At 37.5% G+C, this 27961-nt stretch overlaps 1 protein-coding gene and 1 pseudogene across 1 annotated transcript; both read left to right on the top strand.

Annotated features, from left to right (window-relative positions):
• Nucleotides 1-19126, top strand: part of LOC100785929 (putative potassium transporter 12) — a 30557-nt pseudogene extending 11431 nt beyond the window's left edge.
• A 2182-nt stretch (nt 19127-21308) lies between these two features.
• LOC106796926 (uncharacterized) lies at nt 21309-27065 on the top strand. The gene is made up of 5 exons (XM_014770574.1): nt 21309-21361; nt 24358-25828; nt 25919-26140; nt 26232-26861; nt 27021-27065. Exons 1-5 carry the CDS (start codon nt 21309-21311, stop codon nt 27063-27065), a joined length of 2421 nt encoding a protein of 806 aa, XP_014626060.1.
• Nucleotides 27066-27961: the final 896 nt, after the last annotated feature.

Below are 27961 nucleotides of genomic sequence, written 5' to 3'. Positions count from 1 at the left end.
CTAAAACCAACTATTTTCTGTGTTGTTCCTCGTGTGCTTGATAGAGTGTACTCAGGTAAACTCTTGAAAATTCTCATGATTGTTGACATTTTGATGATCTTTCCATAATCATATAATCTTGATGGTAAAATTATTATTTCAATAGGACAAAGCTACTCTGCAAATTATTGCTTGATCATTGGAGTAGCATTTTTCTTACTTTTCTTTTTCATTTTTCTTCCTTCCCCTTCCCAATTGGGAAAAAAATGCATTGACTCTCAACCCCTATCTGATACACAGGTTTGACACAGAAGATTTCTTCTGGGGGCTTCTTGAAGAAGACATTATTCAACTTTGCTTATTCATAATAAGTGTTGTTTTGTAGATAGTTTCTTGAGTAAAGGTGAAATCACGACAAACCTGCAATGAACCGTTATGGATCCTCTATAAGATATTAGGGAACTAAGATTGTTCCCATATGAATTCACTTACAAATTCATATTAAATTAATATTAATTATGTTTGACAATTAATATAAGATAAAATTCATATTAAATTCACTTACAAATCCATATGAACTAAGATAGTTTCTCGCTCGTTGCCCCTTTATTTTATTAATACTATTTTCGATTAACTTTGTTTTTATTTTTTTAATTTTGGGACCTTGTCCCTTTGACGTGAATTCATCTCTTTGTTCGTGATTAACTGCCTACCCAAAATGATGGGAATTTCCCAAATTGATGCATTATTTCTCTCCAGATTTTTCATTTTTCGATAACTCCATTGTCGGTTAGCTTCATACTAATATATATGTTTTTATTTATTTATTCTATTTTTAGGGCTAGGTTACTGCTTTCTATTCCTTTTTTTTTTCTAGACTGAATTGAAATTGAAACTTTAGTTCTGTTTCTTCTGCAGTTTCAAGGTTATGTCACATTGGATTGGATTGAATGTTTGTTTATTACCTTACAAGGTGAAATTGATTGATGTGTGTTCCTATAAGATAAAATTGTGTTTGACAAGGTTTTAAAATTTATAAATTTGAACTCCCCATCCCCTTGGTATGACAGGATTTTTTACTAATCATGATTTTACTACTTGATCAGGTAAAGCAAGGTTTAGGGGGTAGAGTACGTCTTATTTTGTCTGGAGCCGCAACTTTATCTGCACATGTGGAAGGTTACTTACAGGTGGTTACTTGTGCTCATGTCCTACAAGGATATGGTATACTCTTTTTAAATATGAAAATCAGACTTACACCTTGCTATCATTTTTTAAAAATCATGTCATTAAAAAAATTGTAAATACTCCCATTTTAGTTATGCCTATTAAACTAAACTATTTTGTTTAACAACTGTTTATTATTATTTTCAAAACTCAAAAAGAAAGACAAATCTGAACTGTAATTATGTTTATGTATGAACATGCGCACACAGTAGAATCTCCTTTTATGTTTATGTAGTCTAATTTTGGATTTTGAATGCTAATTATATGGGTCTAAAATTGTTCTTGATTAATTTGATTAGGGAAATGTCGATTAGCTAATACTTCTAGATTTAAATTTATTTCTTATAAATATAAATCAATAAAATTAAGAGCACAACTATAAAATTATGTCTAACTGAAATATATGTGGAAGTTATTTTGATGTCTTGTCACTCTAATTCTGTGTATATATGCAGAAGATATTGTAGACATCTTTATGGTCCTTGTACTAGATTATGGCCTTGATGTCTTGTCACTCTAATACCAGGCAAAGCTAGTTGGAGTTGGAGCTGGAAGGATCGTTGGATTGCTGCACTGCCCACATTCAGTTATGTATGTTCTAAACTCTCTCTAAGATCTAAATATTTACCTACAGTTGAAGATGATAGGTACATATTAAAGACTTTTACCTACAGTTAGGAGATGTAAGTAGAAGTTAATGACTTTTACCTACACACTATACATAGTAGGTAAAACCTATAGTGACAGACAATTAGCTATCATTATACACCCCTCAAAGTTGACGGAAGAAATGTCCGTAGGACAAAGTCTATCATACATTTACCTACGAATTATTTATTTATAGTGACAATTTTTGTCCGTATGTGGGTCAAATTTACATCCCCATAATCAACTGGTTTTTGATGATCATGTGCATAGTCGTGATTTCCATCTTCCAAAGCACAACTGATATTGCAAATGCATATGGTTAGTGCCCCTCATCTCAATTTATTTCTTACAGTATTCCTTTTTCTCATTTTATATGAAATGATCAAACTATATCAAGATTTATTTCATCAAATTTTTATATTCTGGATTTTCATTTTTGTGTGGTGTCCATGATTTCAATTTTTAATGTGGCAAAAAATTATGTAACAACACCAACTAAACAGTGTATGCCTTGTGCATTGACTAACCTGTAAAATTGAACGGCATCAATTAAATGGGGAGTGCTTGATTAGGTTAGCTTTGGTACTTAAGACTTTGACAGGTAAGTCCTTGGAGGCGGTGGACTCTATGATTCAAAGAAGGATTAGCATCACATGTCTTCAAGAAACTAAGAGGGTTAGAAAAAAAATAAAGAGCTAGACATTACCGGATTTAAATTTTTGTACGCATGGAAAGTTCGACGAAAGAATGGAGTGAGTATTATTGTAGACAAGAATGGGAAGGAAAATGTGGTGGATGTAAAAATGATTGGGAACAAGATTTTTATCTTGAAAGATAATGCTTGTATGGGAGACTATCAATATCATCAATACTTATACGCTACAAGTATGATTGAAAATAGCTTTGAAAGGTTATTGTTGCATATCAAAAACCAAATTGCACTCCATTTGTATTATGCGTTGAAAAATATTTAAATCAATATTTTGATTCTTAGTATTGCGAGCTTTTTTATAATTGATAATTTGATAGAGCCCAACTCTTCACAAATATTTTGATGGCCATAATCCAAAGACATGAATTTATAACCAAATGGTTGTTGGATATAGTTATGAATTAACTATTCCAAAAGCTTAAGCAATTAAAGTGAAGACACATGAATGGTTTAATATTACATTTCTAACATGCCCCTTCATGTATGCCTTTGGGCTTGGAGTGTGGACAATGTACTAACCAACTATCTCAATAGTTTAAGTTGCTTGGTGAACACACATAAATGGTTTTATATTATATTTCTAAAAAGTTTCATACATCACATATGCCTTATACTGAAGAACATTTGTAGCATATCTGTACTAATGCATTTCATTATCATTGTTGCAGGCATTGCTGAAGTTGGTGTCATGATGGTTTGTGGTAACAATAGTTTATGGCAAACTGAAAAAATTACTGGCTGAGTCACGGACAATGTCGCTTTCTTTAAGACGTTTTGTGGCACTGCCAAAAAATTGTGCAAGCAGACTATCAACCACGATGTCCCCAGGATAAAACAGCCCAGATCACTGTATAAGATTCTCACTGCACCGAGGGAACCTTTTCTAGAATTACACCCTCTTGTATGACTTGAAAAGTCACTCTAAAGCCACCCGAAAATATGACTTGAAAAGTCACTCTAACAGCCAACCGAAAATATGACTTGAAAAGTCACTATTATAGCCAACCGAAAAATATGACTTAAAAAGTCACTATTATAGCCAACCGAAAAATATGACTTAAAAAGTCACTCTTTATAGCCAACTGAAGTTTTAGAGCGACAGAAAGAAAGAGGGGGAAGTTTGTCGGAAATGCATCGGCTGAAATATGGGAGGGAGAAAGAAAAGTTGAGGAAATGCTTCTCAACTGGGGCAAGGAAAAATGAAGAAATGAGCTCTCTCTATATAGGGAGTGAAACACTATTCAAGTGTTTATCCTGAGCGATGTGGGACTTGAAGCCCTTTTTTTTCTTTTTTTTTTCCTTTCTTTTTTTCCAAAATTTCATCCTTTGTTCTAACAATCCCCCACTTGAAATTTGAAAAGAAGATTTTTGAGGATTTCATAAAATTATGCATAAACAAAGGTGTCATATAGCTTGAACCTTTGCATAGTGAGTAAGATTCAGATTTTACTAGAGTGACTCAAAGTCTTGAACTCTATCTTCGACATCAAACCACACACAACCTTTTCATAGGTGTATTCTATAAAGTCCGTGCGTTAAAGGTCATGCACGTCTATCCCGGTATAGTGAACGCTCTAGAAATTTTTGCCCAAAATTTCATATGAAGCGGCCCCCACTTCAACATTTACATAGGTGAGTCTATCAAGAGTACTCCTGTAGCCTAGGTACTCCACTCAACGTAGAGTATAGATCTCATTAAGAATTATGAATTTTTTTCATAATTCATCCTCTTGTTACTTCAGGAATCATGCCACTTTCACTTATAACAGCATGTTCATCACATATCACTTCATAACTTGTTATTACCCATTGAACCTAGTTCTTAGGATCTCCAGTCATTTAGGTCGGGTTACCATCATGAATGATCATCATAGTAAGGGCAATAGTCCCATTCTTTTAGAAGTGTTATGGACTTTCTCTCTAGCTAATCCTTTTGTCAAAGGATCTGCTAAATTATCATCAGTGCGTATGTGATCCACTTTAACAGCTCCTGTTGAGAGTAATTCTCTAACAGTGTTGTGCTTACGACGTATCTGTCGTTTCTTACCATTGTAATAATGGTTCTAAATTTTAGCAATAGCCGCGGTACTATCACAATGGATCAACACAGTTGGTATCGGTCTTTCCCATAAAGGAATCTCTGCAAGTAAGCTTCTCAGCCAACTTGCTTCCTCACTAGCAGTTGCTAGTGCTATCATCTCAGATTCCATAGTGGACTGAGCTAAGATAGTCTGTTTCTTTGACTTCCAAGAAACAGCCCCACCAGCTATGCTAAATATATAGTCGTTGGTTGCTTTGGAATCATCTGAAAGCCAATCTGCATCGCTGTATCCTTCAAGTACAACGGGAAACCTTTTATAATGTAATCCAAGGTTTATGGTTCTTTTAAGGTACCTCATTACCCTTTCAATAGTGTGCTAGTGCTTCATACTAGGTCTACTGGTAAACCTGCATAATAATCCCACAACATAGGTTATGTCGGGTCTAGTACAATCAGTGGCATACCTAAGGCCGCCAATGATACTTGCGTACTCAGTTTGTCGTATACCTTCACCAGTATTCTTAAATAGTTTTACACTTGGAACATATGGTGTACTAGTAGGTTTACAATCAAAGTAGTCATATTTCTTTAAGATCTTCTCAATGTAGTGAGATTGATCCAGAGAAATTTCCTCTTTTGACCTAGTAATCTTAATACCAAGGATTACACTTGCTTCTCTGAGGTCTTTCATATCAAAGTTGTTACACAACAATGATTTCACATCGTTCACTACATGAATATTTGAACCAAATATGAGAAGGTCATCGACATATACACATATGATAGTGCAAATATTATTTACAGATTTGTAGTAAATGCATTTGTCACTTCCATTCACCTTAAACTCATTCGAGACTATTAAGTTATCAAACTTTTCATGCCACTGCTTAGGTGCTTGTTTTAGACCATACAAAGATTTATCTAACTTGCAGACTTTATCTTTTTGTCCATGAATCACAAACCCTTCAGGTTGTTCCATATAGATTTCCTCTTCCAATTCACCATTTAAAAAAGCAGTTTTAACATCCATTTGGTGTACCACTAGACTGTGAATAGCAGCAAGAGATATTAGCACCTGAATAAATGTTATTCTAGTGACTGGTGAAAAGGTGTCGAAGAAATCCACATTCTCTCTTTGCCTAAAACCCTTGGCTACAAGGCGAGCCTTGTATTTATCCACAGTACCATCATGTTTTAGTTTCTTTTTCAAGATCCATTTACAACCAATTGGTTTGCAACCAGGAGGCAAGTCTACTAAATGCCATGTCTTGTTAGATTCTGAAATTCTGATACTGGGGACAGATGTCGTACAGGATGTCACGACATCACGCTTCAGAACATGCAGATTATATGTGTCCGTATGAACAGATTAAACAAGTAAACAACACAAGAGAATTGTTAACCCAGTTCGGTGCAACCTCACCTACATCTGGGGGCTACCAAGCCAGGGAGGAAATCCACTAAAATAGTGTTAGTTCAAGGTCTAACAGCCACTGTTTACAACCTTCTCACCTAACCACTACCCGTGCAATCTCTACCTAAGAGCCACTCTTAGATATGAGAACCCCGCTCACTCCCTCTCACTCACACTCCCGTGTTTACAATTAAATCAAAGACACACCAGAGATCAACTCTGAACAAAAGGGATCAACCCTACACACTAGAGATCAACTCTACACACAAGAGATCAACTCTACACACTCAGGTCCAACACTTGATGTTAGAGTAACATCAAGGTGGCTCACAAAACACTCAAGTCCCAAAACTCACAAAATAACTCTTCAATCCCGGACTTGGTACAGAACTCGTGCAGCCTCCATGGTTATATAGCAGTGTGCGTATCTGGGCTGCAACAGCTTGTGCTGGAGGAGATCTATCATTCTTCCTGAAAATCTGCACTTAAAGATCTAAAAGATACAGTTTGATCTTTTAGTTTTTATCTTTAATCTTTAATCTTTAATCCCTGAACGAACTCTTCTAGTTTGAAATTCGAACTTTAATTATCTTTTAATTCGTTCCAGAAGATAGATCATCTAATCTCTTGCTAACTGCACAATAATCTGTTAAAGATATAACAGATTTATATGTCCAGTATTTTCGGGCAAGATGTCAGGACATCGTATCCGACATCGTGGATCCTGCAACTTCATTTGACTTTTATCTTGCCTTGTGCATTGTGCAGCACCTCCAGTATTTTCGGGCAGGATGTCCAGGACATTGTATCCGACATCGTGGATCCTGCAGCTTCAATTCTTCATTTGACATTTTATCTTGCCTTGTGCATTGTGCAGCCCGATCTTATCGTTGACATAACGTTGGACATCATGTGCAGCAACTCCAGCTTTCCTTCATTGTCTAAGTGCTTATGTTTTAACAAAATCTTAGCCAATCTTTTAAGGCTTAGTAAAGCTAAGCACTAACAATCTCCCCCTTTGGCAAATTTTGTCTAAAACATACTTAGACACTTCCTGAGCAGGTACGAGCAGTTATGCAAGTGGGATCAGCAACTTTCATTATCAGAGTAATCAAGCACAGCGGAAATTCTTCAAGTTGCAAATCTGCAAGTCTTCTCCAGGATGTCAAGACATCTCACGTGACATCAGCTTTCTGCTCCTGCTCCCCCTGTCTTCATGCTTACTGCAGCATCTTCTATCAGCTACTAGTAGCTTACATCAGTCATCATCAGCAGCAGTCTCCCCCTCAAGGTCATATACATGCAACTCCCCCTCAAAATCATGAATCATGCATACATCGTATCCTACTGCCATACATCGTATCAAACTACTATTGCATACATAGTATCCTACTACTCAAAATCATGCATAATAGCAAGCATAATACTATTACTCCCCCTTTTTAGACAGAATTTGACAAAAGTAGAATGCATGAATTTAAGGTGCAAATATTACAGACCAATAGTAATCAATTGTTCAAAGGGACATGCCCCTACAGCTAGTAAAAAGCAAAAACATAAAGGTCTGATGATCATGGGGTGGCTTCAGAATCATCATCATCTGATTCAGTATCCTCTGCTGCATCTTCCTCTTCCTCAGCAGCTTCTATCTCTTCCTCAGCTGCTTCATCTTCTTGCTCAGCTGCTTCTTCTTCTTCCTCAGCTGCTTCACCATCATCAATGCCATTTTCTGAGAGCCTTTTGATCAGCCGTTCCAGCTCCATCTTCTTCTCTGTGGTGGCTTTGATGGTTGCTTCCAGCACCTTGCATGTGTCCTTGAGTTCAGCAATCAAAGCATCCTTGGACACAGCACCTGAAGCAGCAGCTTTCCCTGATGTCGAGACAATGTCTGGGACATGTGTCCCCTCAAACAGTTTGTAATGCAGGGATAGAGGTGATTCTCTCTTCATCACAGAGTCAGTGTAGTTTAAAATATTGGGATGTTGACTCAACATAATGCCACACAATACAGTTGGGAAGGCAATGGGTAATTTGACAGCAAAAGATTCTGAATGCTTAACAGTTTGATCAAATATATAGTTTCCAAAATTAAATTTGGACTTGGTTCCAACAGCATACAGAAATTTACCCAAACCTGTGGCAACAGTGGAAGTATGATTAGGGGGTACCCAGTTTGCAGCACCAATCCTGTGTAGAATTGCATACTTCACACTTAGCTTCCCTGCTGAAAGCTTCCCTTTCTTTGGCCAATGCTGGACTCGTTTGGCAGTGATTTCCTTGGCAATTTGATGCTCAGAGACAGTAATGTCCACCACTCCATCTGTTAGTCTGCCCAGGTATTTGTTGATCACAGCAGGGGAGAATCTAACACACTTTCCTCTGACAAACACTCTTTGATACTCATCACTCTTTCTGTTTGTTATGTCAGAGGGAATGTTGACAATGAATTCCCTGACTAGACTTTCATAGCAATCTCCCAACTTGGTGACAGTTTTCAGCAGTCCAGCAGCCTTGATGAGGTCCATGATCTCCTTGCAATCCAAGGCATCTCTTCCCAGTTCTCTTTCAACAGCAAGCCTTCGTTGATATACAAATTTCCACCTTTCAACATTGCCAATGGAGTGGAATGAGATGTTGTCCAATGGTGCATCAGGGACATTTTCAGGCACCTTCTTCCCAGATTTCTTGGCCCTCTTTGATGTCGAGACATCTAGTTCGACATCATCATCAGAATCAGATGAGGAAATTTCTTTCCTCTTCTTGGAAGGGATTGCAACTTTGCTCCGTCTGGATGTGGTAGGAGTGATCGGAGTGCTCTTCTTCTGTGCCATAGTTTTGATTCGTCCAGACCTCTTAATGGGGGTTTTTCCTTTTCTGCTTTGTAACCTTTCTGCAATGCCAGGTGCCAACCTGTTGGCAATGGGTTCCTCATCAGATTCAACTTCTTCTAGGTCAATGAGGTCACCTGGAGCAGGTTCTGGTGCCCTTGGTGCAGGGGTCTCCTCTGAGGCTTGATCCTCTTCTTCTGTTGATTCCTCTTCACTGGGTGAAGGGAGGGCTTTAGCATTTGGAGCGTAAGATGTTGGAACATCTTTATCAACATCAGGCACAGAACCATTCGGGGTGGAGGATGTTGGAACATCTTCATCAGCATCAGGCACAGACGCATCTTTCAGAATGCTACTCACAATACTGCGGATCTTCTTATCCATCTCCGGGTCTACTTCCCTAGGACTTGTTGCAAGGCTAGGGTTTTCAGCAGTCTTTACTCCCTGTTGTCGTTTGGGAACCAGTTTCTCAGGAACAGGGGCTTGACCAGGAATTATTTGTATGGGTTGGATGTTGAATTCCGGTTGTTCCTGGTGCGGAGATGATGGTACAGAGGGTGAACCAGGAGCTGCAGTATCTTTAGGTGAGGTAGCCATGGAGAAGCAGAGCTTTTGAAATAGTTTCGTGAAATTCTGAGAACTATTGGGAAATGCTGGTGAAAACACGAATGCCACGAAAATATAAATTTGAATGAAGAATGTAGAGGGGCGTGTGAAGCAACGGTCAAATCTGTTTTGGCCCAGTAATGAATGTGCTATTAACGTTTGAGCACATTCAAATAGAAGTAATTGCTATAAGTCTTCTAGCAGACAAATGCCCAGCTTGCCCCTCAGTTTTTCAAACTGATTTGCATCCAATGCCTTTGTGAAAATATCTGCTATTTGTTCCTCAGTGTCAACATGCTTCAGTGTGATCACTTTATCATCAACAAGATCTCTAATATAGTGATGTCTAATGTCAATGTGCTTGGTTCTGCTGTGTTGAACAGGATTTTTAGAAATATTAATAGCACTCATGTTGTCACAGTATAATGTCATGACATCTTGTTCGACATTGTACTCCTTCAGCATCTGCTTCATCCAAACTAGTTGTGAACAGCTGCTTCCTGCTGCAATATACTCTGCTTCTGCAGTAGATAGGGACACACAGTTCTGCTTCTTGCTGAACCATGAAGTAAGATTGTTGCCCAGATAGAAGCATCCACCAGAAGTGCTTTTTCTGTCATCTGCACTTCCAGCCCAATCAGCATCACAGTACCCAACCAGCATTGAATCTGAACAATGACAGTACATAATCCCATAGTCACTGGTGCCATTTACATATTTCAGAATTCTCTTTACTTGATTCAAGTGACTTATCTTGGGATTGGCTTGATATCTTGCGCAAACACCTACTGCATAGGTGATGTCAGGTCTGCTAGCTGTTAAATATAGTAAGCTCCCAATCATACTTCTGTACAGACTTTGATCAACACTGGTGCCAGCTTCATCCTTTGACAGCTTCAAGTGAGTAGGTGCAGGTGTTCTTTTATGGCTGGCATTTTCCATCCCAAACTTCTTGACAATGTTCTTTGCATACTTGCTTTGTGAGAGGAATATGGAGTCTTCCATCTGCTTCACTTGGAGTCCCAGAAAATAAGTCAGCTCTCCAACAAGACTCATCTCAAATTCAGATTGCATCTGTTGAACAAAATGTCGAAGCATCTCATTCGACATCCCTCCAAACACAATGTCATCAACATATATCTGTGCAATCATCAAGTTTTCAGCATCTTGTTTGACAAAGAGAGTCTTGTCAATTCCTCCCTTCCTATACCCTTGCTGAGTAAGGAACTCTGTTAGCCTTTCATACCAAGCTCTTGGAGCTTGCTTCAATCCATAGAGAGCCTTCTTGAGCCTGTATACATGATCTGGATGAGTTGGGTCTACAAATCCCCTTGGCTGCTCCACATAGACTTCTTCATTCAGGTATCCATTCAGAAAAGCGCTCTTCACATCCATCTGGTACAGCTTGAATTTGAGGATGCAAGCTACACCAAGTAACAATCTGATGGATTCAAGTCTAGCAACAGGGGCAAAAGTTTCATCAAAGTCTACACCTTCAATCTGAGTGTAGCCTTGAGCAACAAGTCTGGCCTTGTTTCTGGTTATAACACCATCTTCATTGGTCTTGTTCTTGAAGATCCACTTGGTGCCAATCACATTAGTCCCCTCGGGTCTAGGAACTAGCTCCCAAGCTTCATTCCTTTTGAATTGCCCCAATTCTTCTTGCATAGCATTGATCCAGAACTCATCAGTCAGTGCCTCTTTCACATTCTTGGGCTCAATTTTGGAGACAAAGCATGAATTGGAGACAATCTCAATCTCCCTTGATCTTGTAGTGACCCCTCTGTTTGGATCTCCTATAATCAGCTCCTTGGGATGCATCTTCTGGATTCTAATGAAGGGTTTCTTGTCAGGTTGGTTGATGTTTGGTTCATCTGTAGCAGAATCAGAGTTTTCTGCATTTTCTGCACTTTTAGCTGCATCTGCTACATTGTCTCCCGATGTTCTGACATCTTCTTCGACATCCTTCTTTCTTGCTGGAGTTAGATCATCAACAACCACATTGATGGATTCCATCACAGTTCTGGTTCTGGAATTGAATACTCTATATGCTCTGTTGTTTGTAGAGTATCCCAGGAATATTCCTGCATCACTCTTGGGATCCATCTTTCTCCTTTGCTCTCTATCTGCCAGAATGTAACATGGACTTCCAAAGATGTGGAAGTGCTTGACAGTTGGCTTCCTCCCTTTCCAGATTTCATACAGTGTGGTTGGAGTCCCTCTTCTAAGTGTGACTCTGTTGTGGATGTAGCATGCTGTGTTCATGGCTTCAGCCCAGAGATTATAGGGAAGTTCTTTGGCATGAAGCATGACCCTAGCAGCCTCTTGCAAAGTCCTGTTTTTCCTTTCAACTGTGCCATTCTGTTGTGGTGTAATGGCTGCAGAGAACTCATGAGTGATGCCTTCAGATGTGCAGAATTCAGTGAACCTGCTGTTTTCAAACTCTCTGCCATGGTCACTCCTGATTCTCTTGATGACACAGTCTTTTTCTCTTTGAAGTCTTAGACTCAACTCTTTGAATACTTCAAAGGTTTCTGATTTCTCTCTGATAAAGTTGACCCAGGTAAATCTGGAGAAATCATCCACAACAACATAGGCATACCTCTTTCCTCCAAGGCTTTCAACCTGCATAGGCCCCATCAAATCCATGTGAAGTAGTTCCAGCACCCTGGAAGTGGTCTGATGTTGAAGCTTCTGGTGGGACATCTTGACTTGCTTTCCAATCTGACATTCACCACAGATTCTGCCTTCTTCTATTTTCAGATTGGGAATGCCTCTAACAGCACCTTTGTCAATGATTTTCTTCATGCCTCTTAAGTGCAGATGTCCAAATCTTTGATGCCATATTCTGACTTCATCTTCTTTGGAGGATAGACATGTGGAGGAGTAGCTGGTTTCTTGAGGTGTCCATAGGTAACAGTTGTCCTTTGATCTGCTGCCCTTCATTAGAACTTCACTCTTCTCATTTGTCACCAAGCATTCTGACTTTGTGAAGTTTACATTGAATCCTTCATCACACAACTGACTGATGCTGATCAGGTTTGCAGTCAGTCCCTTCACCAGCAGTACTTTGTTCAGACTAGGAAGTCCATCATGAACTAGCTTTCCCATTCCAATGATCTTTCCTTTAGAGCCATCTCCAAATGTCACACAGCTGGTGGAGCAGGGCTCTATGTTCACCAGGAATTCTTTAACTCCTGTCATGTGTCTGGAACAGCCGCTATCTAGGTACCAATCTTCCTTGGCTGATGCTCTAAGTGAAGTATGAACAACAAGACTAACAATCTTGTGTTTTGGAACCCACATCATCTTCCTTCCGCTGCTGCCGCTTTGAGTTCCATGATGTGGATGGCCATGTAGATGATAGCAAAAGGGCTTTATGTGACCATACTTGCCACAGTAGTGACACCTCCACTTCTTTCTTTTACTCTTTTTCTGCTGCGTTCCATGATGTCGAGACCGATGTTGTGACATCGTGGCTCCAGTGCTGTTTTTGGCAGGAACAAATTCTGTCATGGTTGTTCTGCCAGCAGACATAGGATTAAACCCAAGTCCTCTCTGGTTTCCAACATTCTTCCCAAGCTGTAGCACCTCATCAAGCACATCTGAGCCTTTATTCAGCATCTTTATTGACTTTGTCATATTTTCCAGTTTAGAATTCAGAAGGCCAACTTCTCCTTTAAGCTCAGAGATCTCCTCTTCATGTGCCTCCTTTTCAGCCTCCAGATTTGCAATGACCTTCTTCAGTTGTGCTTCTTGCTGAAGAATCTTCTCACTTTTGATGCATAGTTCTCTATAGGATGTGGCAAGCTCATCAAAAGTGATTTCACTGTCTGTATCACTTGAATCTTCAGCAGATTCAAATCTCCCAGTGAGTGCATTCACATCTCTGTCAGAATCACTTTCTTGTTCACTCTCTGTATCATCAGATCGACATACAGAAAGACCTTTCCTCTGCTTCTTGAGATGAGTGGGACATTCAGCTTTGATATGTCCAAAGCCTTCACACCCACGACATTGAATTCCTTTGCTGTGACTGGGCTTTTCATCTGACTTTTTCTGGTATTCACTACCTTTCCTGATGTCGAAAGAGATGTTCCGGACATGTGGTTTCTGCCTCCTGTCCATTCTGTTCATCACTTTGTTGAACTGTTTTCCAAGGAGCACAACTGCATTAGTCAGACCTTCATCAGTATCCAGGTCATACTCATCTTCTTCTCCTTCATCATTGGACACGAACGCCAGATTCTTGCTCTTCTTTTCAGCCCTATCCGAGAGTCCTAGCTCAAAGGTTTGAAGGGAACCAATGAGTTCTTCTACTCTCATGTTGCAGATGTCTTGGGCCTCCTCTATTGCAGTGACTTTCATGTCAAACCTCTTAGGCAAGGATCTGAGGATCTTTCTCACCAGCTTTTCATCTGTCATCCTCTCTCCCAAGGCAGTGCAAGCATTGGCAATTTCAAGAATGTTCATGTGGAAGTCATGAATACACTCTTCCTCCTTCATCTTCAGATTTTCGAATTTTGTGGCCAATAGTTGCAATCTGGACATCTTCACTTTGGAGGTTCCTTCATGAGTGGTTTTCAGGATCTCCCATGCATCCTTGGCCACTGTGCAAGTGTTGATCAGTCTGAAGATATTCTTGTCAACTCCATTGAATAGAGCATTCAAAGCTTTGGAGTTTCCAAGTGCCAATTCGTCTTCTTCTTTAGTCCAGTCTTCTTCTGGCTTCAATTCATCAGTGGGCTTTCCTTCTGTGTCCAGCATCTTGGGATGTTCCCAGCCTTTGATGACAGCTTTCCAGGTTCTGCTGTCCAGTGATTTGAGGAAGGCCACCATTCTTGCTTTCCAGTATTCATAGTTGGTTCCATCAAGAATTGGTGGTCTGTTCACTGGTCCTCCTTCTTTCTCCATGTTCATCAGAATTTATCTCCCTAGATCTCACTCAGTGATTTCGAGTGCCCGCTCTGATACCAATTGAAATTCTGATACTGGGGACAGATGTCGTACAGGATGTCACGACATCACGCTTCAGAACATGCAGATTATATGTGTCCGTATGAACAGATTAAACAAGTAAACAACACAAGAGAATTGTTAACCCAGTTCGGTGCAACCTCACCTACATCTGGGGGCTACCAAGCCAGGGAGGAAATCCACTAAAATAGTGTTAGTTCAAGGTCTAACAGCCACTGTTTACAACCTTCTCACCTAACCACTACCCGTGCAATCTCTACCTAAGAGCCACTCTTAGATATGAGAACCCCGCTCACTCCCTCTCACTCACACTCCCGTGTTTACAATTAAATCAAAGACACACCAGAGATCAACTCTGAACAAAAGGGATCAACCCTACACACTAGAGATCAACTCTACACACAAGAGATCAACTCTACACACTCAGGTCCAACACTTGATGTTAGAGTAACATCAAGGTGGCTCACAAAACACTCAAGTCCCAAAACTCACAAAATAACTCTTCAATCCCGGACTTGGTACAGAACTCGTGCAGCCTCCATGGTTATATAGCAGTGTGCGTATCTGGGCTGCAACAGCTTGTGCTGGAGGAGATCTATCATTCTTCCTGAAAATCTGCACTTAAAGATCTAAAAGATACAGTTTGATCTTTTAGTTTTTATCTTTAATCTTTAATCTTTAATCCCTGAACGAACTCTTCTAGTTTGAAATTCGAACTTTAATTATCTTTTAATTCGTTCCAGAAGATAGATCATCTAATCTCTTGCTAACTGCACAATAATCTGTTAAAGATATAACAGATTTATATGTCCAGTATTTTCGGGCAAGATGTCAGGACATCGTATCCGACATCGTGGATCCTGCAACTTCATTTGACTTTTATCTTGCCTTGTGCATTGTGCAGCACCTCCAGTATTTTCGGGCAGGATGTCCAGGACATTGTATCCGACATCGTGGATCCTGCAGCTTCAATTCTTCATTTGACATTTTATCTTGCCTTGTGCATTGTGCAGCCCGATCTTATCGTTGACATAACGTTGGACATCATGTGCAGCAACTCCAGCTTTCCTTCATTGTCTAAGTGCTTATGTTTTAACAAAATCTTAGCCAATCTTTTAAGGCTTAGTAAAGCTAAGCACTAACAGATTCTAAAGAATCCATCTCATCATTAATGGCTTCTTGCCACAAGTCAGCATCCAAAGAAGACAAAGCTTCTTGGAGGTTTGATGGATCCTCCTCTAATGTATAGGCCATATAATCAGGCCCATAATCTTTAGCAATTCTTGCTCTCTTACTTCTTCGAGGCTCTATATCTGGTTCTGGTTATGCAAGATTTTCACTACTAATAGCAGGAAGATAACTGGATGAAGTACCCCCACTATCCCTTAATTTAAAAGGAAATATATTTTCATAAAAATCAGCATCATTTGACTCTATGATCACTTTTGCGTTTAGGTCATAAAACCTATGCACTTTGCTATTAATAGCATAACCAATGAACACACATTCATAGGCTCTACTTGCAAGTTTAACCCTCTTAGGGTCTGGGATCCTTACATAGGCTAGACATCCCCAAGTTCTCAAATAAGACAAATTTGGTTGTCTTTTCTTTAATATCTCATAAGGAGATGTCTTGCTTTTTGATTTGGGGATTCTATTTAGCACATAACAAACAGTTAACAAAATTTCGCCCCACCAAAAAGATGTTGCACTAGAACTCAACATAGTAGCTACAACTAATTTTGTAAAAGTTCTGTTCTTTCTTTCAGCTTTACCATTCATTTAAGGTGAATATGGAGCAGTCGTCTCATGTATGATTCCATGCAAATTATAAAACTCATTAAACAAACTGGAATCATACTCTGTGCCTCTATCACTTCGAAGTTTCTTAATTTTCTTATTGAATTGATTTTCAATTTCTATTACAAATAACTTAAACTTGTCAAGCGCTTCACTTTTATCTTTCATAAGATATACATATGTATAATCAGAGCAGTCATCAATAAAAGTGATAAAATATCGTTTTCCATTTCTGGTCAACGTTCCATCAAATTCACATATACCAGAATGTATTAAATCCAATGACTCAGATTCTTTAACTAGTGATTTATGTGATTTCTTAGTTATTTTAGATTGACTGCAAAAAACACATTTTTCAAAGTGATTTGAAGATAGCTTTGGAATAAAACCTAAGTTACTCATGTTAGATATGCAACGACTATTTATATGACAAAGTCTAGAATGCCAGATATTAAAATCACACAGCATGTAAGCAGAAGGAGAAACTTTATTAATATCAAGATTCAATTTGAACATGCCATCAGTGTTGCGGTTGGAGGTATTGCTCACATTGCGGTTCTGATTCTTAAAGTTTTTGCCAATAGGCTTCAGAACTGCACCTGTGTTCTTCCTTTTAGTGTTGTTGTGAGACACAACCAACACTTCATCTTTCTGATCTTGTCTGCGTGCCTCTTCCTCAATGCGCAGATGTGTGATCAGAGACTCCAAAGAGAATTCTTTGGTCTTGTGTCTGAGAAGGTTTTTGAAATCCTTCCAGCCAGGAGGCAGTTTGTCTATGATGACAGCAACCTGAAATTGCTCATCCAATGCCATACCCTTTGATATGATATCATGAGCAATTTTCTGTATCTCATGGGATTGAGACTCTACTGATTTATCATCAGTCATTTGATATTTGAGGTAGCGGCTAACAACATACTTTTTAGTCCCAGCTTCCTCAGTATCATACTTCTTTTCCAAAGCCAGCCAAACTAATTTGACAAACTTATATGGGCTATAATAATCATAGAGATCATCAGCTAACCCATTCAGAATGAAATTCTTGCATAGGTAATCATTTTCATTCCAAAGAGCTAATTCCATAGTCATTTTATCCTTCACTTCCTTCTCAGCATCCTCAAGTACCACCGGAATATCAGTGTTCAAAACATAGACAACTTTTCTCATAGTTAAATAAAACATCATCTTTTGTTGCCAACGTTTGAAATGATACCCTTCAAACCTAAAAGGTTTGTTGAGGTCATTGTTGTTCGAGCCAGTAATATCTACGGTAGCTATAGCAGAACCGAAAACGTCTTAAAATTGTTGTAACAATAGTTTATGGCAAATCGAAAAAAATTACTGGCTAAGTCATGGACAACGTCGCTTTCTTTAAGACGTTTCGTGACACTGCCAAAAAATTGTGCAAGCAGACTATCAACCACGACATCCCCAGGATAAAACAGCCCAGATCACTGTATAAGATTCTCACTGCACTGAGGGAACCTTTTCTAGAATTACACCCTCTTGTATGACTTGAAAAGTCACTCTAACAGCCAACCGAAAATATGACTTGAAAAGTCACTCTAATAGCCAACCAAAAAATATGACTTAAAAAGTCACTCTTTATAGCCAACTGAAGTTTTAGAGCGACAGAAAGAAAGAGGGAGAAGTTTGTCGGAAATGCATCGGCTGAAATATGGGAGGGAGAAAGAAAAGTTGAGGAAATACTTCTCAACTGGGGCAAGGAAAAATGAAGAAATGAGCTCTCTCTATATAAGGAGTGAAACACTATTCAAGTGTTTATCCTGAGCGATGTGGGACTTGAAACCCTTTTTTTTTTCCTTTCTTTTTTCCAAACTTTCATCCTTTGTTCTAACAAGGTTAGCACCACCTTGGTGACCCTTGTAATGGTTTTAATTTGGCAGACTAACTTGTTTTTGGCATTTTCTTTCGCTCTTGTATTTGGTTCAGTGGAGTTAATTTACTTGTCTTCTGTCCTATCCAAAATCATTGAGGGTGGCTGGCTTCCACTTGCCTTTGCTACCTTTTTCCTCTCGGTGATGTACACATGGAACTATGGGAGTGTATTGAAGAACAAAAGTGAAGTTAGAGAGAAGGTTTCAGTGGACTCAATGCTTGAGCTTGGCTCCAATCTTGGAACAGTAAGAGTGCCAGGAATAGGATTGCTATACAATGAACTTGTCCAGGGCATTCCCTCCATTTTCCTACAGTTCCTGCTGAACCTTCCAGCTCTTCACTCTACTATAGTTTTTGTCTGCATTAAATATGTCTCAGTCCGTGTGGTTCCTCAAGAAGAAAGATTTCTATTTCGACGAGTTTGCCCCAAAGAATACCACATATTCCGTTGTGTCGCCCGATATGGCTACAAAGATGTTAGGAAGGAAGATCACCATGCATTTGAGCAGCTTCTTATTGAGAGTCTTGAGAAATTCTTGAGAAGGGAAGCTCTAGAAACAGCCTTGGAGTTGGAGGGCAATTCAAGTGATGACATGGACAATGTCTCAGTGAATACAAGAGATTCTGATGCTCCTGTTGGTACCGTGGCTGAGGAGCTTAGGATTCCCCTGATTGATGATCAGAAATTGGAAGAAACAGAAATTTCTTCTACCTCTCAAGAAGTTGCATCAGCATTGCCATCTAGTTACATGTCATCAGATGAAGATCCTGCTCTTGAATATGAGCTTTCAGCCCTTAGAGAAGCAATGGAATCAGGATTCACCTATTTGCTTGGACATGGGGATGTGAGGGCAAAGAAGAACTCTTTTTTCTTTAAGAAATTGATGATAAATTATTTCTATGCATTCCTCAGAAAGAACTGCAGAGGAGGTACAGCAAACATGAGAGTACCTCACACCAATATCATCCAAGTTGGGATGACATATATGGTCTGACTTAGCCATGTTCTTTCTGATTATCATGCAATCAATCTCATTCTGGAAAACACATTGTTATTGGTATTTTTCTTTTTCTGTCTACTGTGATTGATAAAATTTCGTAGTATATTTTGGCTCATAATAGAACACGCAGCTTGTGTTGCCTGTTACAACAGTGATGGAGCCAACATGGTTAATGTATGAAATTGTTTTACTTGAATTGATTCCTTTTTCAATCTATAATGTAAGTACAAGTTCATAAAGATGTGATCTGAAAAGGGATTTAAATTAGAATATTGGTTTTCATGTACATTAACGTATATAGGCCAAGCTAGCGAAAGTTAACGTTGTGCTAGTCTCCTTGGGAAATTACCTTTGGTATCACTTTTTTGGTTAATTATATAATAGTGTTTAATATATTTCAGAATTTTAATTAGATTAAAATACAACTTTGATTGTTTTATTTTGTTCAATCTCTAATTTTGATCTTTTATTTTATAATAAAGACATTTATTCCGAATTTTTAAAAATCGGTAATTCTTGACATATTCATTTAAGATATTATCAATAAATGATTTAATTAATTAAAATGTAAGAAATAAATGTAGGCTAAATAGAGGACCGGACAAAAATTGTGAATTTTAAAAAATCGGGAGACTAATGTCTCTATTGTAAAATAGGAGAGTTAAAATTGTGAAATAAAAAAATAGATAACCAAAATTATATTTTAGCCTTCTAATAATGAAAGAGTTTGATACATTCTGAAATATTTTTTTTTTTTGAAAGTGCATAAAAGGGAAGGGTGATGTGATTAGCAAGAAACGATGATGCAAAATATATGAAAAATATCAAATAATATGTAGATTTTTTTGGCAAAATTTAAAATATTTTCTACTATTTCTTAAACAATTTGCTTTTATAGCTATTATTTTTTTTATTTTTTAAAGATTATAATACAATATTTAATATTAATATTATTATAATTTAGGATTAATGCTTCTAAAACATTATATCATATTGTGTATATCAATTTTAGTGTGTTTAATTTTTATTTATTTTTTTGACTAAATGACTTATTTTGTCCTTTATCTTATTTTTTTGATTTAGTTTGATCTTTTATCTTTTAAAAAGTTTACTTTAATCATTTATCTTCAACATTTGATTCAAAATGATCATTTCATCCACTTAAAATTGACTCTATTGGAAATATAAAAATATGAATAGCTAAAAAATGCAACAAAATGTATACTTCCTAATTTCTCTCTTCTTCCTCCTTTAGAAGCCAAACCACCGTGCTTTTCCGCAACCATGACATCCATCATTTTTTCCAACTCCCCTATCCTTATGTCGCACCCTTCCTCCAGTTTTCTCACACATTTGTCACTTTCTTTCACTTCCTTCGGTCCTCACAATCTGCAAACGTTGTTGTTGCGAGTGTCACCACCTTCACCCATGGTTTCAAATTTTTTGTTCTCGAACCACCCAAATCTTCATTTTGATCTTCTTCATGTTCCCTCCGCCCATTGTTGTGAACATTGCTACCTCTACCTGTGCGCCGTAGTCATGAACGTCATCACCTCCATGCTGTATAGCAAGATGTTCACATACAAAACTATCCCCTCTCTTTGATCTTCTATGCATTGCTTCAATTCCTGGTTTGAACTCACATCAGAGAAGAAAATTGAATTGAATGAGTGAGAGTCAGAGAAGAAGTTCCCAAATTGATTGGGATTTGAATTAAAAAACATAATTAGAGTTTGAGATTTTTAATTTGAGAATTTTTCATTTTGTGGAAGATAAAAATGCATTAGTATCTAAATATTATTAACAACATTATTTTTAAACTAACAGAAACATCATTTTGAAATAATTCTAAAAAATAAATGATTAATATAAACTTTCTAAAAAAATAAAGGATGAAAATGAATAAAAAGATAAGTTATTTGGTCTTATTTTTTATCTCCTTTTCTCTCTATAAATTCAACACAATAAAATATTTAACTGGGCCTAAACAAAACAAAATAAAAAAGGTCCTAGTCTTTTTTTTTTTTTTTCTTTTTGCTTATCGTGCTTTTGAATATACCTTTCTACTCTCACCAACGAGAAAAAGATAATTCAACACGCATTTAGGTTGCTTATTTGTCAAAAGAGCTTAGTTACCATTCCTAACTTAGGCATCTGATTTGGTTTTGGCTGTAGCATGCCAAATATAGCCAGAACACTGCGCATGCTTGCAATTCAAAATTCGAAGAGGTAGGTCATTGGAAATATGAATGTATATCAATAAGTATTAGGGGTGGGTAAACGGGTCCAAGTCTATGGACTGGTCCGCGGGACCCGCGGTCCGCGCGGATTATAGACCAATTTTTTTAAATGTTTCATGGTTATATCATATTTTTGGATCCGTCCCGTTTAACCCGCGGACTATGCGGGTTCCACGGGTTGTCCGCAGCCCGTATTAGGTTTGATTTGTGTGATCCTGACTCAGTTATATTATATTTGATTTTCTCTTTTTTTTACTTTAAACTTTTTTTTTAAAATAATAGATAAAGAAATATATATTAGATAAAAATAAAATATTTAAAGATAAAAATAAAAGATTTAAATTAAAAGATGATAAAGATAAAAAAGATAAGATAAGAAAAATAAAAGATTAATATAAAAAAAGATAAGTGATAAATAATAAAAATCTTCCTTTTTGATATTTTTTCGATTTTTTCTCTTTTAATCTATCATGTTCATATCTGCAAGTCATAAATAATAAAAATATCAATTCTTATCCAAAAATAATTGTTAAATAAATATTTTTAAAGATATTTCAATATATTTTTATTATAAAAAAGATAAGTGATAAAAAAATCTTCCTTTTCGATATTTTTTCGATCTTTTTCTCTTTTAATCTATCATTTTCATATCTCCAAGTCATAAATAATAAAAATATCAATTGTTATCATTTAAGCCAAAAATAATTATTAAATAAATATTTTTAAATATATTTCAATATATTTTTATTATAAAAAATAACTCATATCATATTTAGTAGTTATCATTGTAACATACTAAGAATACTTTTTCTCCTCACGGTTTTTCTCCACCACGTAGTCACGCACACTCGCATGTCATACGAGTCTTTCTCTTACAAAGAAGACAAAATGCGACTAACACTCACGCAGTCACACGACACACCACAACGGCACAGCCTCGGCCCACCACCGTGCCACCACGCAAAGTATATCTCTTCTTTCTCTAGAATTTGTTTTTATCCTATTTTTGTTGGGATTGATTCATTGTTATTAAACTCTTAAATTCTATGCCTCTTTTCTCAATTCTGTAGCAGAGATACTTTTGTGTTTATAAACTTACTACACCCATCACACTTCACTTGTCTATTATTATATGATAAAATCATGGGATAAGAGAATGAACCACGAAACTCTTGATCTGCAAGTTATAAACATGATGAATTGAGTTTTTGTATGATTTATTTATTTTATTGATGTAATTGACTAACTATTGAGATTTTATTTACATTTGTATTGAACTTAATTTGATTATATTGTATTTTTATTATAATTGAAATTCTTTTAAAACTAGGCCTGCGGGAGCGGATTGGCCCGGTCCGCTGCCAATGCGGACTTATGCGGATGGGCCTTACACGGGGCGGGTCAGCCCGCTTACCCACTCCTATTAAGTACGGTGGTTTCATATAGAGTTATCATATTCATACTTCTTATTTTGAGGTGAACTCAGGTTTAAAGTAAGAGAGATAAGACGAAAAGAAAAGAAGTAGAAATACAAAGTAATGAAAGATAGATCTAGAGTGAGAGCAAACATAGGCTGGAGCTTTTTTGCTCTTGTGGAACTTTTCGTGTATATACATTAGTATAAAATTAATTTTATATGTTGTTATTATAATAATGACTAATATTAATTAGTATAAATCTATGTAAAATTAGTTGTGTTTGTTATTTTATTACAATAATTAAAGTGATAATTAGTGTAAAGTTAGTTTTGTGTTTGTTATTATTAGATAATAATTGAGGTTATCATTATTTAATATAAAAATTAGTTTCAATTTTATGTGTAAAAATAATAAATTTTTTAAAAATTACTATTTATTAAAAGTTAAATATTTAAATAATATAAAGGAAGAAAAAAAAATTTCAGCCCCTTGTAAGGTTTTTGGATTCATCCCTGAAAGTAATAGATGTGGTAAGAAATTAAGGAAGAGAGAATTAGAAGGAAAAAAAGGAGAGATAAAAGTGAAATGAAAGAAAAATTAGATGGATGAGTAACATTTTCATTTCATATATACAATATTGGAGCATTGCATATTTACGTCTCCCGTAGTTTTGTACTCATACACTAGTGTCTAGTGTTTCGTCAAACTAATTTGTCTTTTTTTTGTGCGGTTGAAAATTAAGTTCTTTCTAGACACATTTTTGTTGCTATTAGAGAGAATTAATTGAGTCAAATTACTTATAATTTTGATATTTTTAATAAATGTTGATGAAAAATAATAATGAATTATATTTTTGACGGGTGACAATGTGAATATGATAATTATGAGGGACTTTTTTTCATTCATAAATTCAAATTGAAGAAAAAAATTCATAGAACATGCGAATCAATTAATATGAATTATTTTAGTTTAATTAGAAATCCGGACTTCGAATTTGGGGTATGCAACTTGTTTTAAATAATAAAAAAAGTTTTGTGGTTGAAATTAACTATTCATATCCCACTTAAATATTATTATTTCTCGTAAAATATGCATGTAGTCTAAAACACAAAAAATGCAACTCGGCAGCTAAGCATGCAGCATTCCCGATTTCACACAATCGCGACGGTTTGTGAAAAGACATGATTTATCCTTGAGTGCTGCCTTCAAGTTGAATTAGAAACAGGGGTATTCATTTAGCTTTTGTAAGAAACTCTCTATCTGTAAATTCCAATCTAATCAATAAAATTCCTGGTTTGGCATCCATTCTGCTTGTGGATTCCCTACTCCTTCCTTGGTTATTCTTCGAGGTCCTTCCTTCCTAGAACAACCATAACAATTGGTATCAGACAGTGACCTTCCAACTACGACTCCGCCATGGTTGATAATACCAGAAATCAAACACATATTCGTGAAATTGAAGAACGTCTCAATACGCGAATGGAAGAATGATTCATGGATATTGGAGCTTCATTGCAGTGCACGATCGAGGATATGTTTTGATGCCATGAAAATTCTTGCTCATCAGGTTTTGGCTCGCACGTTTGAATTTTCCCCGATTCAATGGCAAGGGTGTCAAGAATTGGATCATCCGGTGTGACACTTTCTTTTCGGTGGATCAAACCCCTGAAGAGTACAAGGTGCGCTTGGCTGTGGTCCATTTTGAAGGCAAAGCTCTCCAATGGCACAGTGCGTATGTGAAGAATGTGGGACTCAATAAATTGCCCTCATGGACTGACTATACGAAAATCTTGATTGAAAGATTTGGTGAAGTTTGCGAGGATCCAATGGCTGAGTTGATGAGACTTCGACAGAAAGGCACTGTTACTGATTATCACACTGAATTCGATGCAATTGTTTCGAGAATTGACTTATCTGAGGCCAATCAATTGAGTTGTTTTCTTGGTGGATTGCAAATGGAGATTCAAATGATGGTCAGAATGTTCCAACCAACCTCTGTTATGAAAGCCTTTTCCCTAGCTAAGATGTATGAAAATGCCAATGCCATCAGCATGCAAGCCAAACCACTCTCTAAAACCCTCAAACCCAACCCTGTAACAAAGCCACCACTCTTACCAAACCCTCCCAAAACCTTAGAACCTATAAAACCAACAACACAAACCACTAAACAACTCACCCCTGCCTATATGAGTGAAAGGAGGGCTAAGGGTCTTTGTTATTTTTGTGATGAACCCTTTACCCCTGTCCATAGCCAAACTCATAAGAAACTCCAAATCCATGCCATGGAAATAGCTGAGAATGCTGACTCTGATGAAGACCTAGGACCTACTGAAAACCCTCCTCATGAAACCAATCCGAAACCCTTGGTTTCAGTAAATGCCCTAACTGGAGTAGCCAAGTTTCAAACCCTGAGAGTCACTGGTCAAGTAAGGAAGAAGCCCCTGCACATTCTCATTGATAGTGAGAGCACCCATAATTTCTTAGATATTCATGTAGCCAAGAAGCTAGGGTGCAAAATTGAAGATATGGATCATGTTAGTGTCACTGTGGCTCATGGGGCTAGAGTGCAGATTAATACTATGGTGAAAGGGTTCTCTTGGCTTGTACAGAACACTACATTCAGTTCAGATATCTTGCTATTACCCTTAGGCTACTGTGATATGGTTCTTGGTATCAAATGGCTTATTACATTGGGGAATATCACATGGAACTTTGACAAGTTAACCATGGAGTTCACTGCTCAAGGAAAAAGACATGTCTTGAGAGGCAATTCTTCTATAAATATTAAGATAATTAGGAAGCAGTGGATACATAAGACACTAGCTGCAGGAGTTCACATTTCTATGTTACAAGTATGTGAGTCTGAAGAAGGATTGTTGCTCCATTCCCTGTCCACTCATGCCACATCTTCCTCAATTCTTGACAGTATTGATAAGTTGCTACTTCAATATGAAGATGTGTTTGCAGTACCTACTACTCTATCACCTAGAAGGCCAGATCATGATCACACTATTCCTTTGGTGCAAGGAACTAACCTTGTGAATAAGATACCATACATGTATTCTAAACAATAGAAGGACATAATAGATGAATTGGTACAAGATTACTTAAATAGTGGTGTTATCCAGAATAACAGTAGTCCTTACAGCAGTTTTGTAGTGTTGGTTGGTAAAAAGGATGGAAGTTGGAGGCTTTGCATTGATTACAGGGACCTCAACAAGGGTACAGTAAAAGATAGGTTCCCTATACCCTTGGTTGATGATCTATTGGATGAGCTACATGGCTCTACTGTATTTTCCAAAATTGACTTGAGGTCTGGCTATAATCAAGTCAGAATGGCAGAGGCAGATGTACATAAAAACAACTTTCAAAACTCATTCAGGGCATTATGAGTATTTGGTTATGCCTTTTGGCTCAACCAATGCCCCTGCCACATTTTAGGGCTTAATGAATTTTGTGTTTCAAGAATACTTGAGGAGGTTCCTACTGGTCTTTTTTGACGACATTCTGATTTACAGCAAGAGCATGAAGGATCACTTGCATCATTTACAAACCTTCTTGTCTACCATGAGAGCAAATGCCTTGTTGGCTAAAAAATCTAAGTGCTACTTTGGAGTTACTTTAGTAGAATACTTAGGACATTTTATCACGAGAGAGGGAGTCTCTACTAGCCCTACTAAAGTGGAAGCAGTGAGGAACTGGCCACTTCCTCAGACCCCCAAACAGTTGAAAGGGTTTTTGGGATTGGTAGGCTATTATAGAAGGTTTGTGCGGAGATATAGCACCATAGCCAAACCACTAAATGACATGTTGAAAAAGGATAGTTTTTCTTGGTTTGAGGAAGCCAAGCTTGCATTTCAGTGTCTTAAGGATCAGTTAAGTCGGACACCTGTATTGGCCTTACCTGATTTTACAAAGACTTTTATAGTGGAGGTTGATGCCTCAGGAGTGGGGGTAGGAGCTGTTCTCATGCAAGATCATCATCCTATAGCCTTTATAAGCAGAAGTTTGAATGTTCAGCAACACTCCCTGTCCACCTATGAGAAGGAGTTACTAGCTGTGGTGTTTGCTGTACACAAGTGGAGGCATTACCTATTACCTAAGTAGTTTGTAATCAGAACTGATCACAAAAGTCTTAAGTATATTCTTGACCATAGACTTTCCATAGCCTTCCAACAAAAATGGTTTGTAAAACTTATGGAATTTGATTTCATTATTGAATATAAGCAGGGAAGTGAGAACCAAGCTGCTGATGCACTTTCAAGAGTTGAATGAGCTACTATTTCCACTCACCAACCCAATTCTGATCTACTAGAGAGAATCAAGGCATCTTGGCAAGGTGATGATGCCTTACAAAAACTGATTGCTGAAGTTACGAAAGATTCTTCTTCACATAAGGATTTCTCTTGGTCAGGTGGAGAATTAAGGAGGAAAGTTAAGCTAGTCATTGGTAAAAATCTTGAATTGAGAAAAGAAATACTTAATTGGTTGCACTCTTCATCCTGTGGTGGGCATTCAGGGAAATATGCCACTTATAAAAAAGTCAAGACGATGGTGTACTGGAAGGGATTGTCTAAGGACGTTAAAAGGTTTGTCCATCAATGTACTACCTGCCAGCAATGTAAGCATGATAATTCTGCCTCTCCTGGGTTGCTACAACCACTCCCAGTCCCTGATTTGATTTGGCAGCACATTACCATGGACTTCATAGAAGGTCTTCCCAATTCCTTTGGAAAACAAGTAATCTTTGTTGTTGTTGACAGGCTGAGCAAGGCTGCTCATTCCATAGCATTACAACACCCATATAATGCTTCTGATGTGGCCCAATGATTTATGGATAATGTCTTTAAGCTTCATGGTTGCCCAACTTCAATATCAAGTGACAGGGACTCAATTTTTGTCAACCAATTCTGGAAGGACTTCATGGCTTACCAGGGAATTCAAGTTCAACTTTCTACTGCTTACCATCCTCAGACAGATGGGCAGAAAAAGGTAGTGAACAGGTGTATTGAGACATATCTGAGGTGTATGTGCTCAGATGGTCCTAAACAATGGTCCAAATGGCTTCATTTAGCTGAGTGGTGGTATAACTCTACCTATCACAACACTATTAAGGCTAGTCCCTATGAAATCATGTATGGTCAAGCACCCCCAACTTACTTATCCTATTT

Source organism: Glycine max, chromosome 18 (assembly GCF_000004515.6).
Source record: "Glycine max cultivar Williams 82 chromosome 18, Glycine_max_v4.0, whole genome shotgun sequence".
In the NCBI taxonomy this organism is placed as follows: domain Eukaryota; kingdom Viridiplantae; phylum Streptophyta; class Magnoliopsida; order Fabales; family Fabaceae; genus Glycine; species Glycine max.
Note: the sequence above shows the minus strand (reverse complement) of the source record. Positions and strands in the feature narration are given on the sequence as shown.

Coding starts and splice junctions, on each gene's coding strand:
- LOC106796926 (XM_014770574.1), top strand. CDS start 21,309: ATGCCAAATATAGCCAGAACACTGCGCATGCTTGCAATTCAAAATTCG. Junction 21,362..24,357: donor GCAATTCAAAATTCGAAGAG/GTAGGTCATTGG, acceptor CTTGCTCATCAG/GTTTTGGCTCGCACGTTTGA. Junction 25,829..25,918: donor TGGTGCAAGGAACTAACCTT/GTGAATAAGATA, acceptor GGTGTTATCCAG/AATAACAGTAGTCCTTACAG.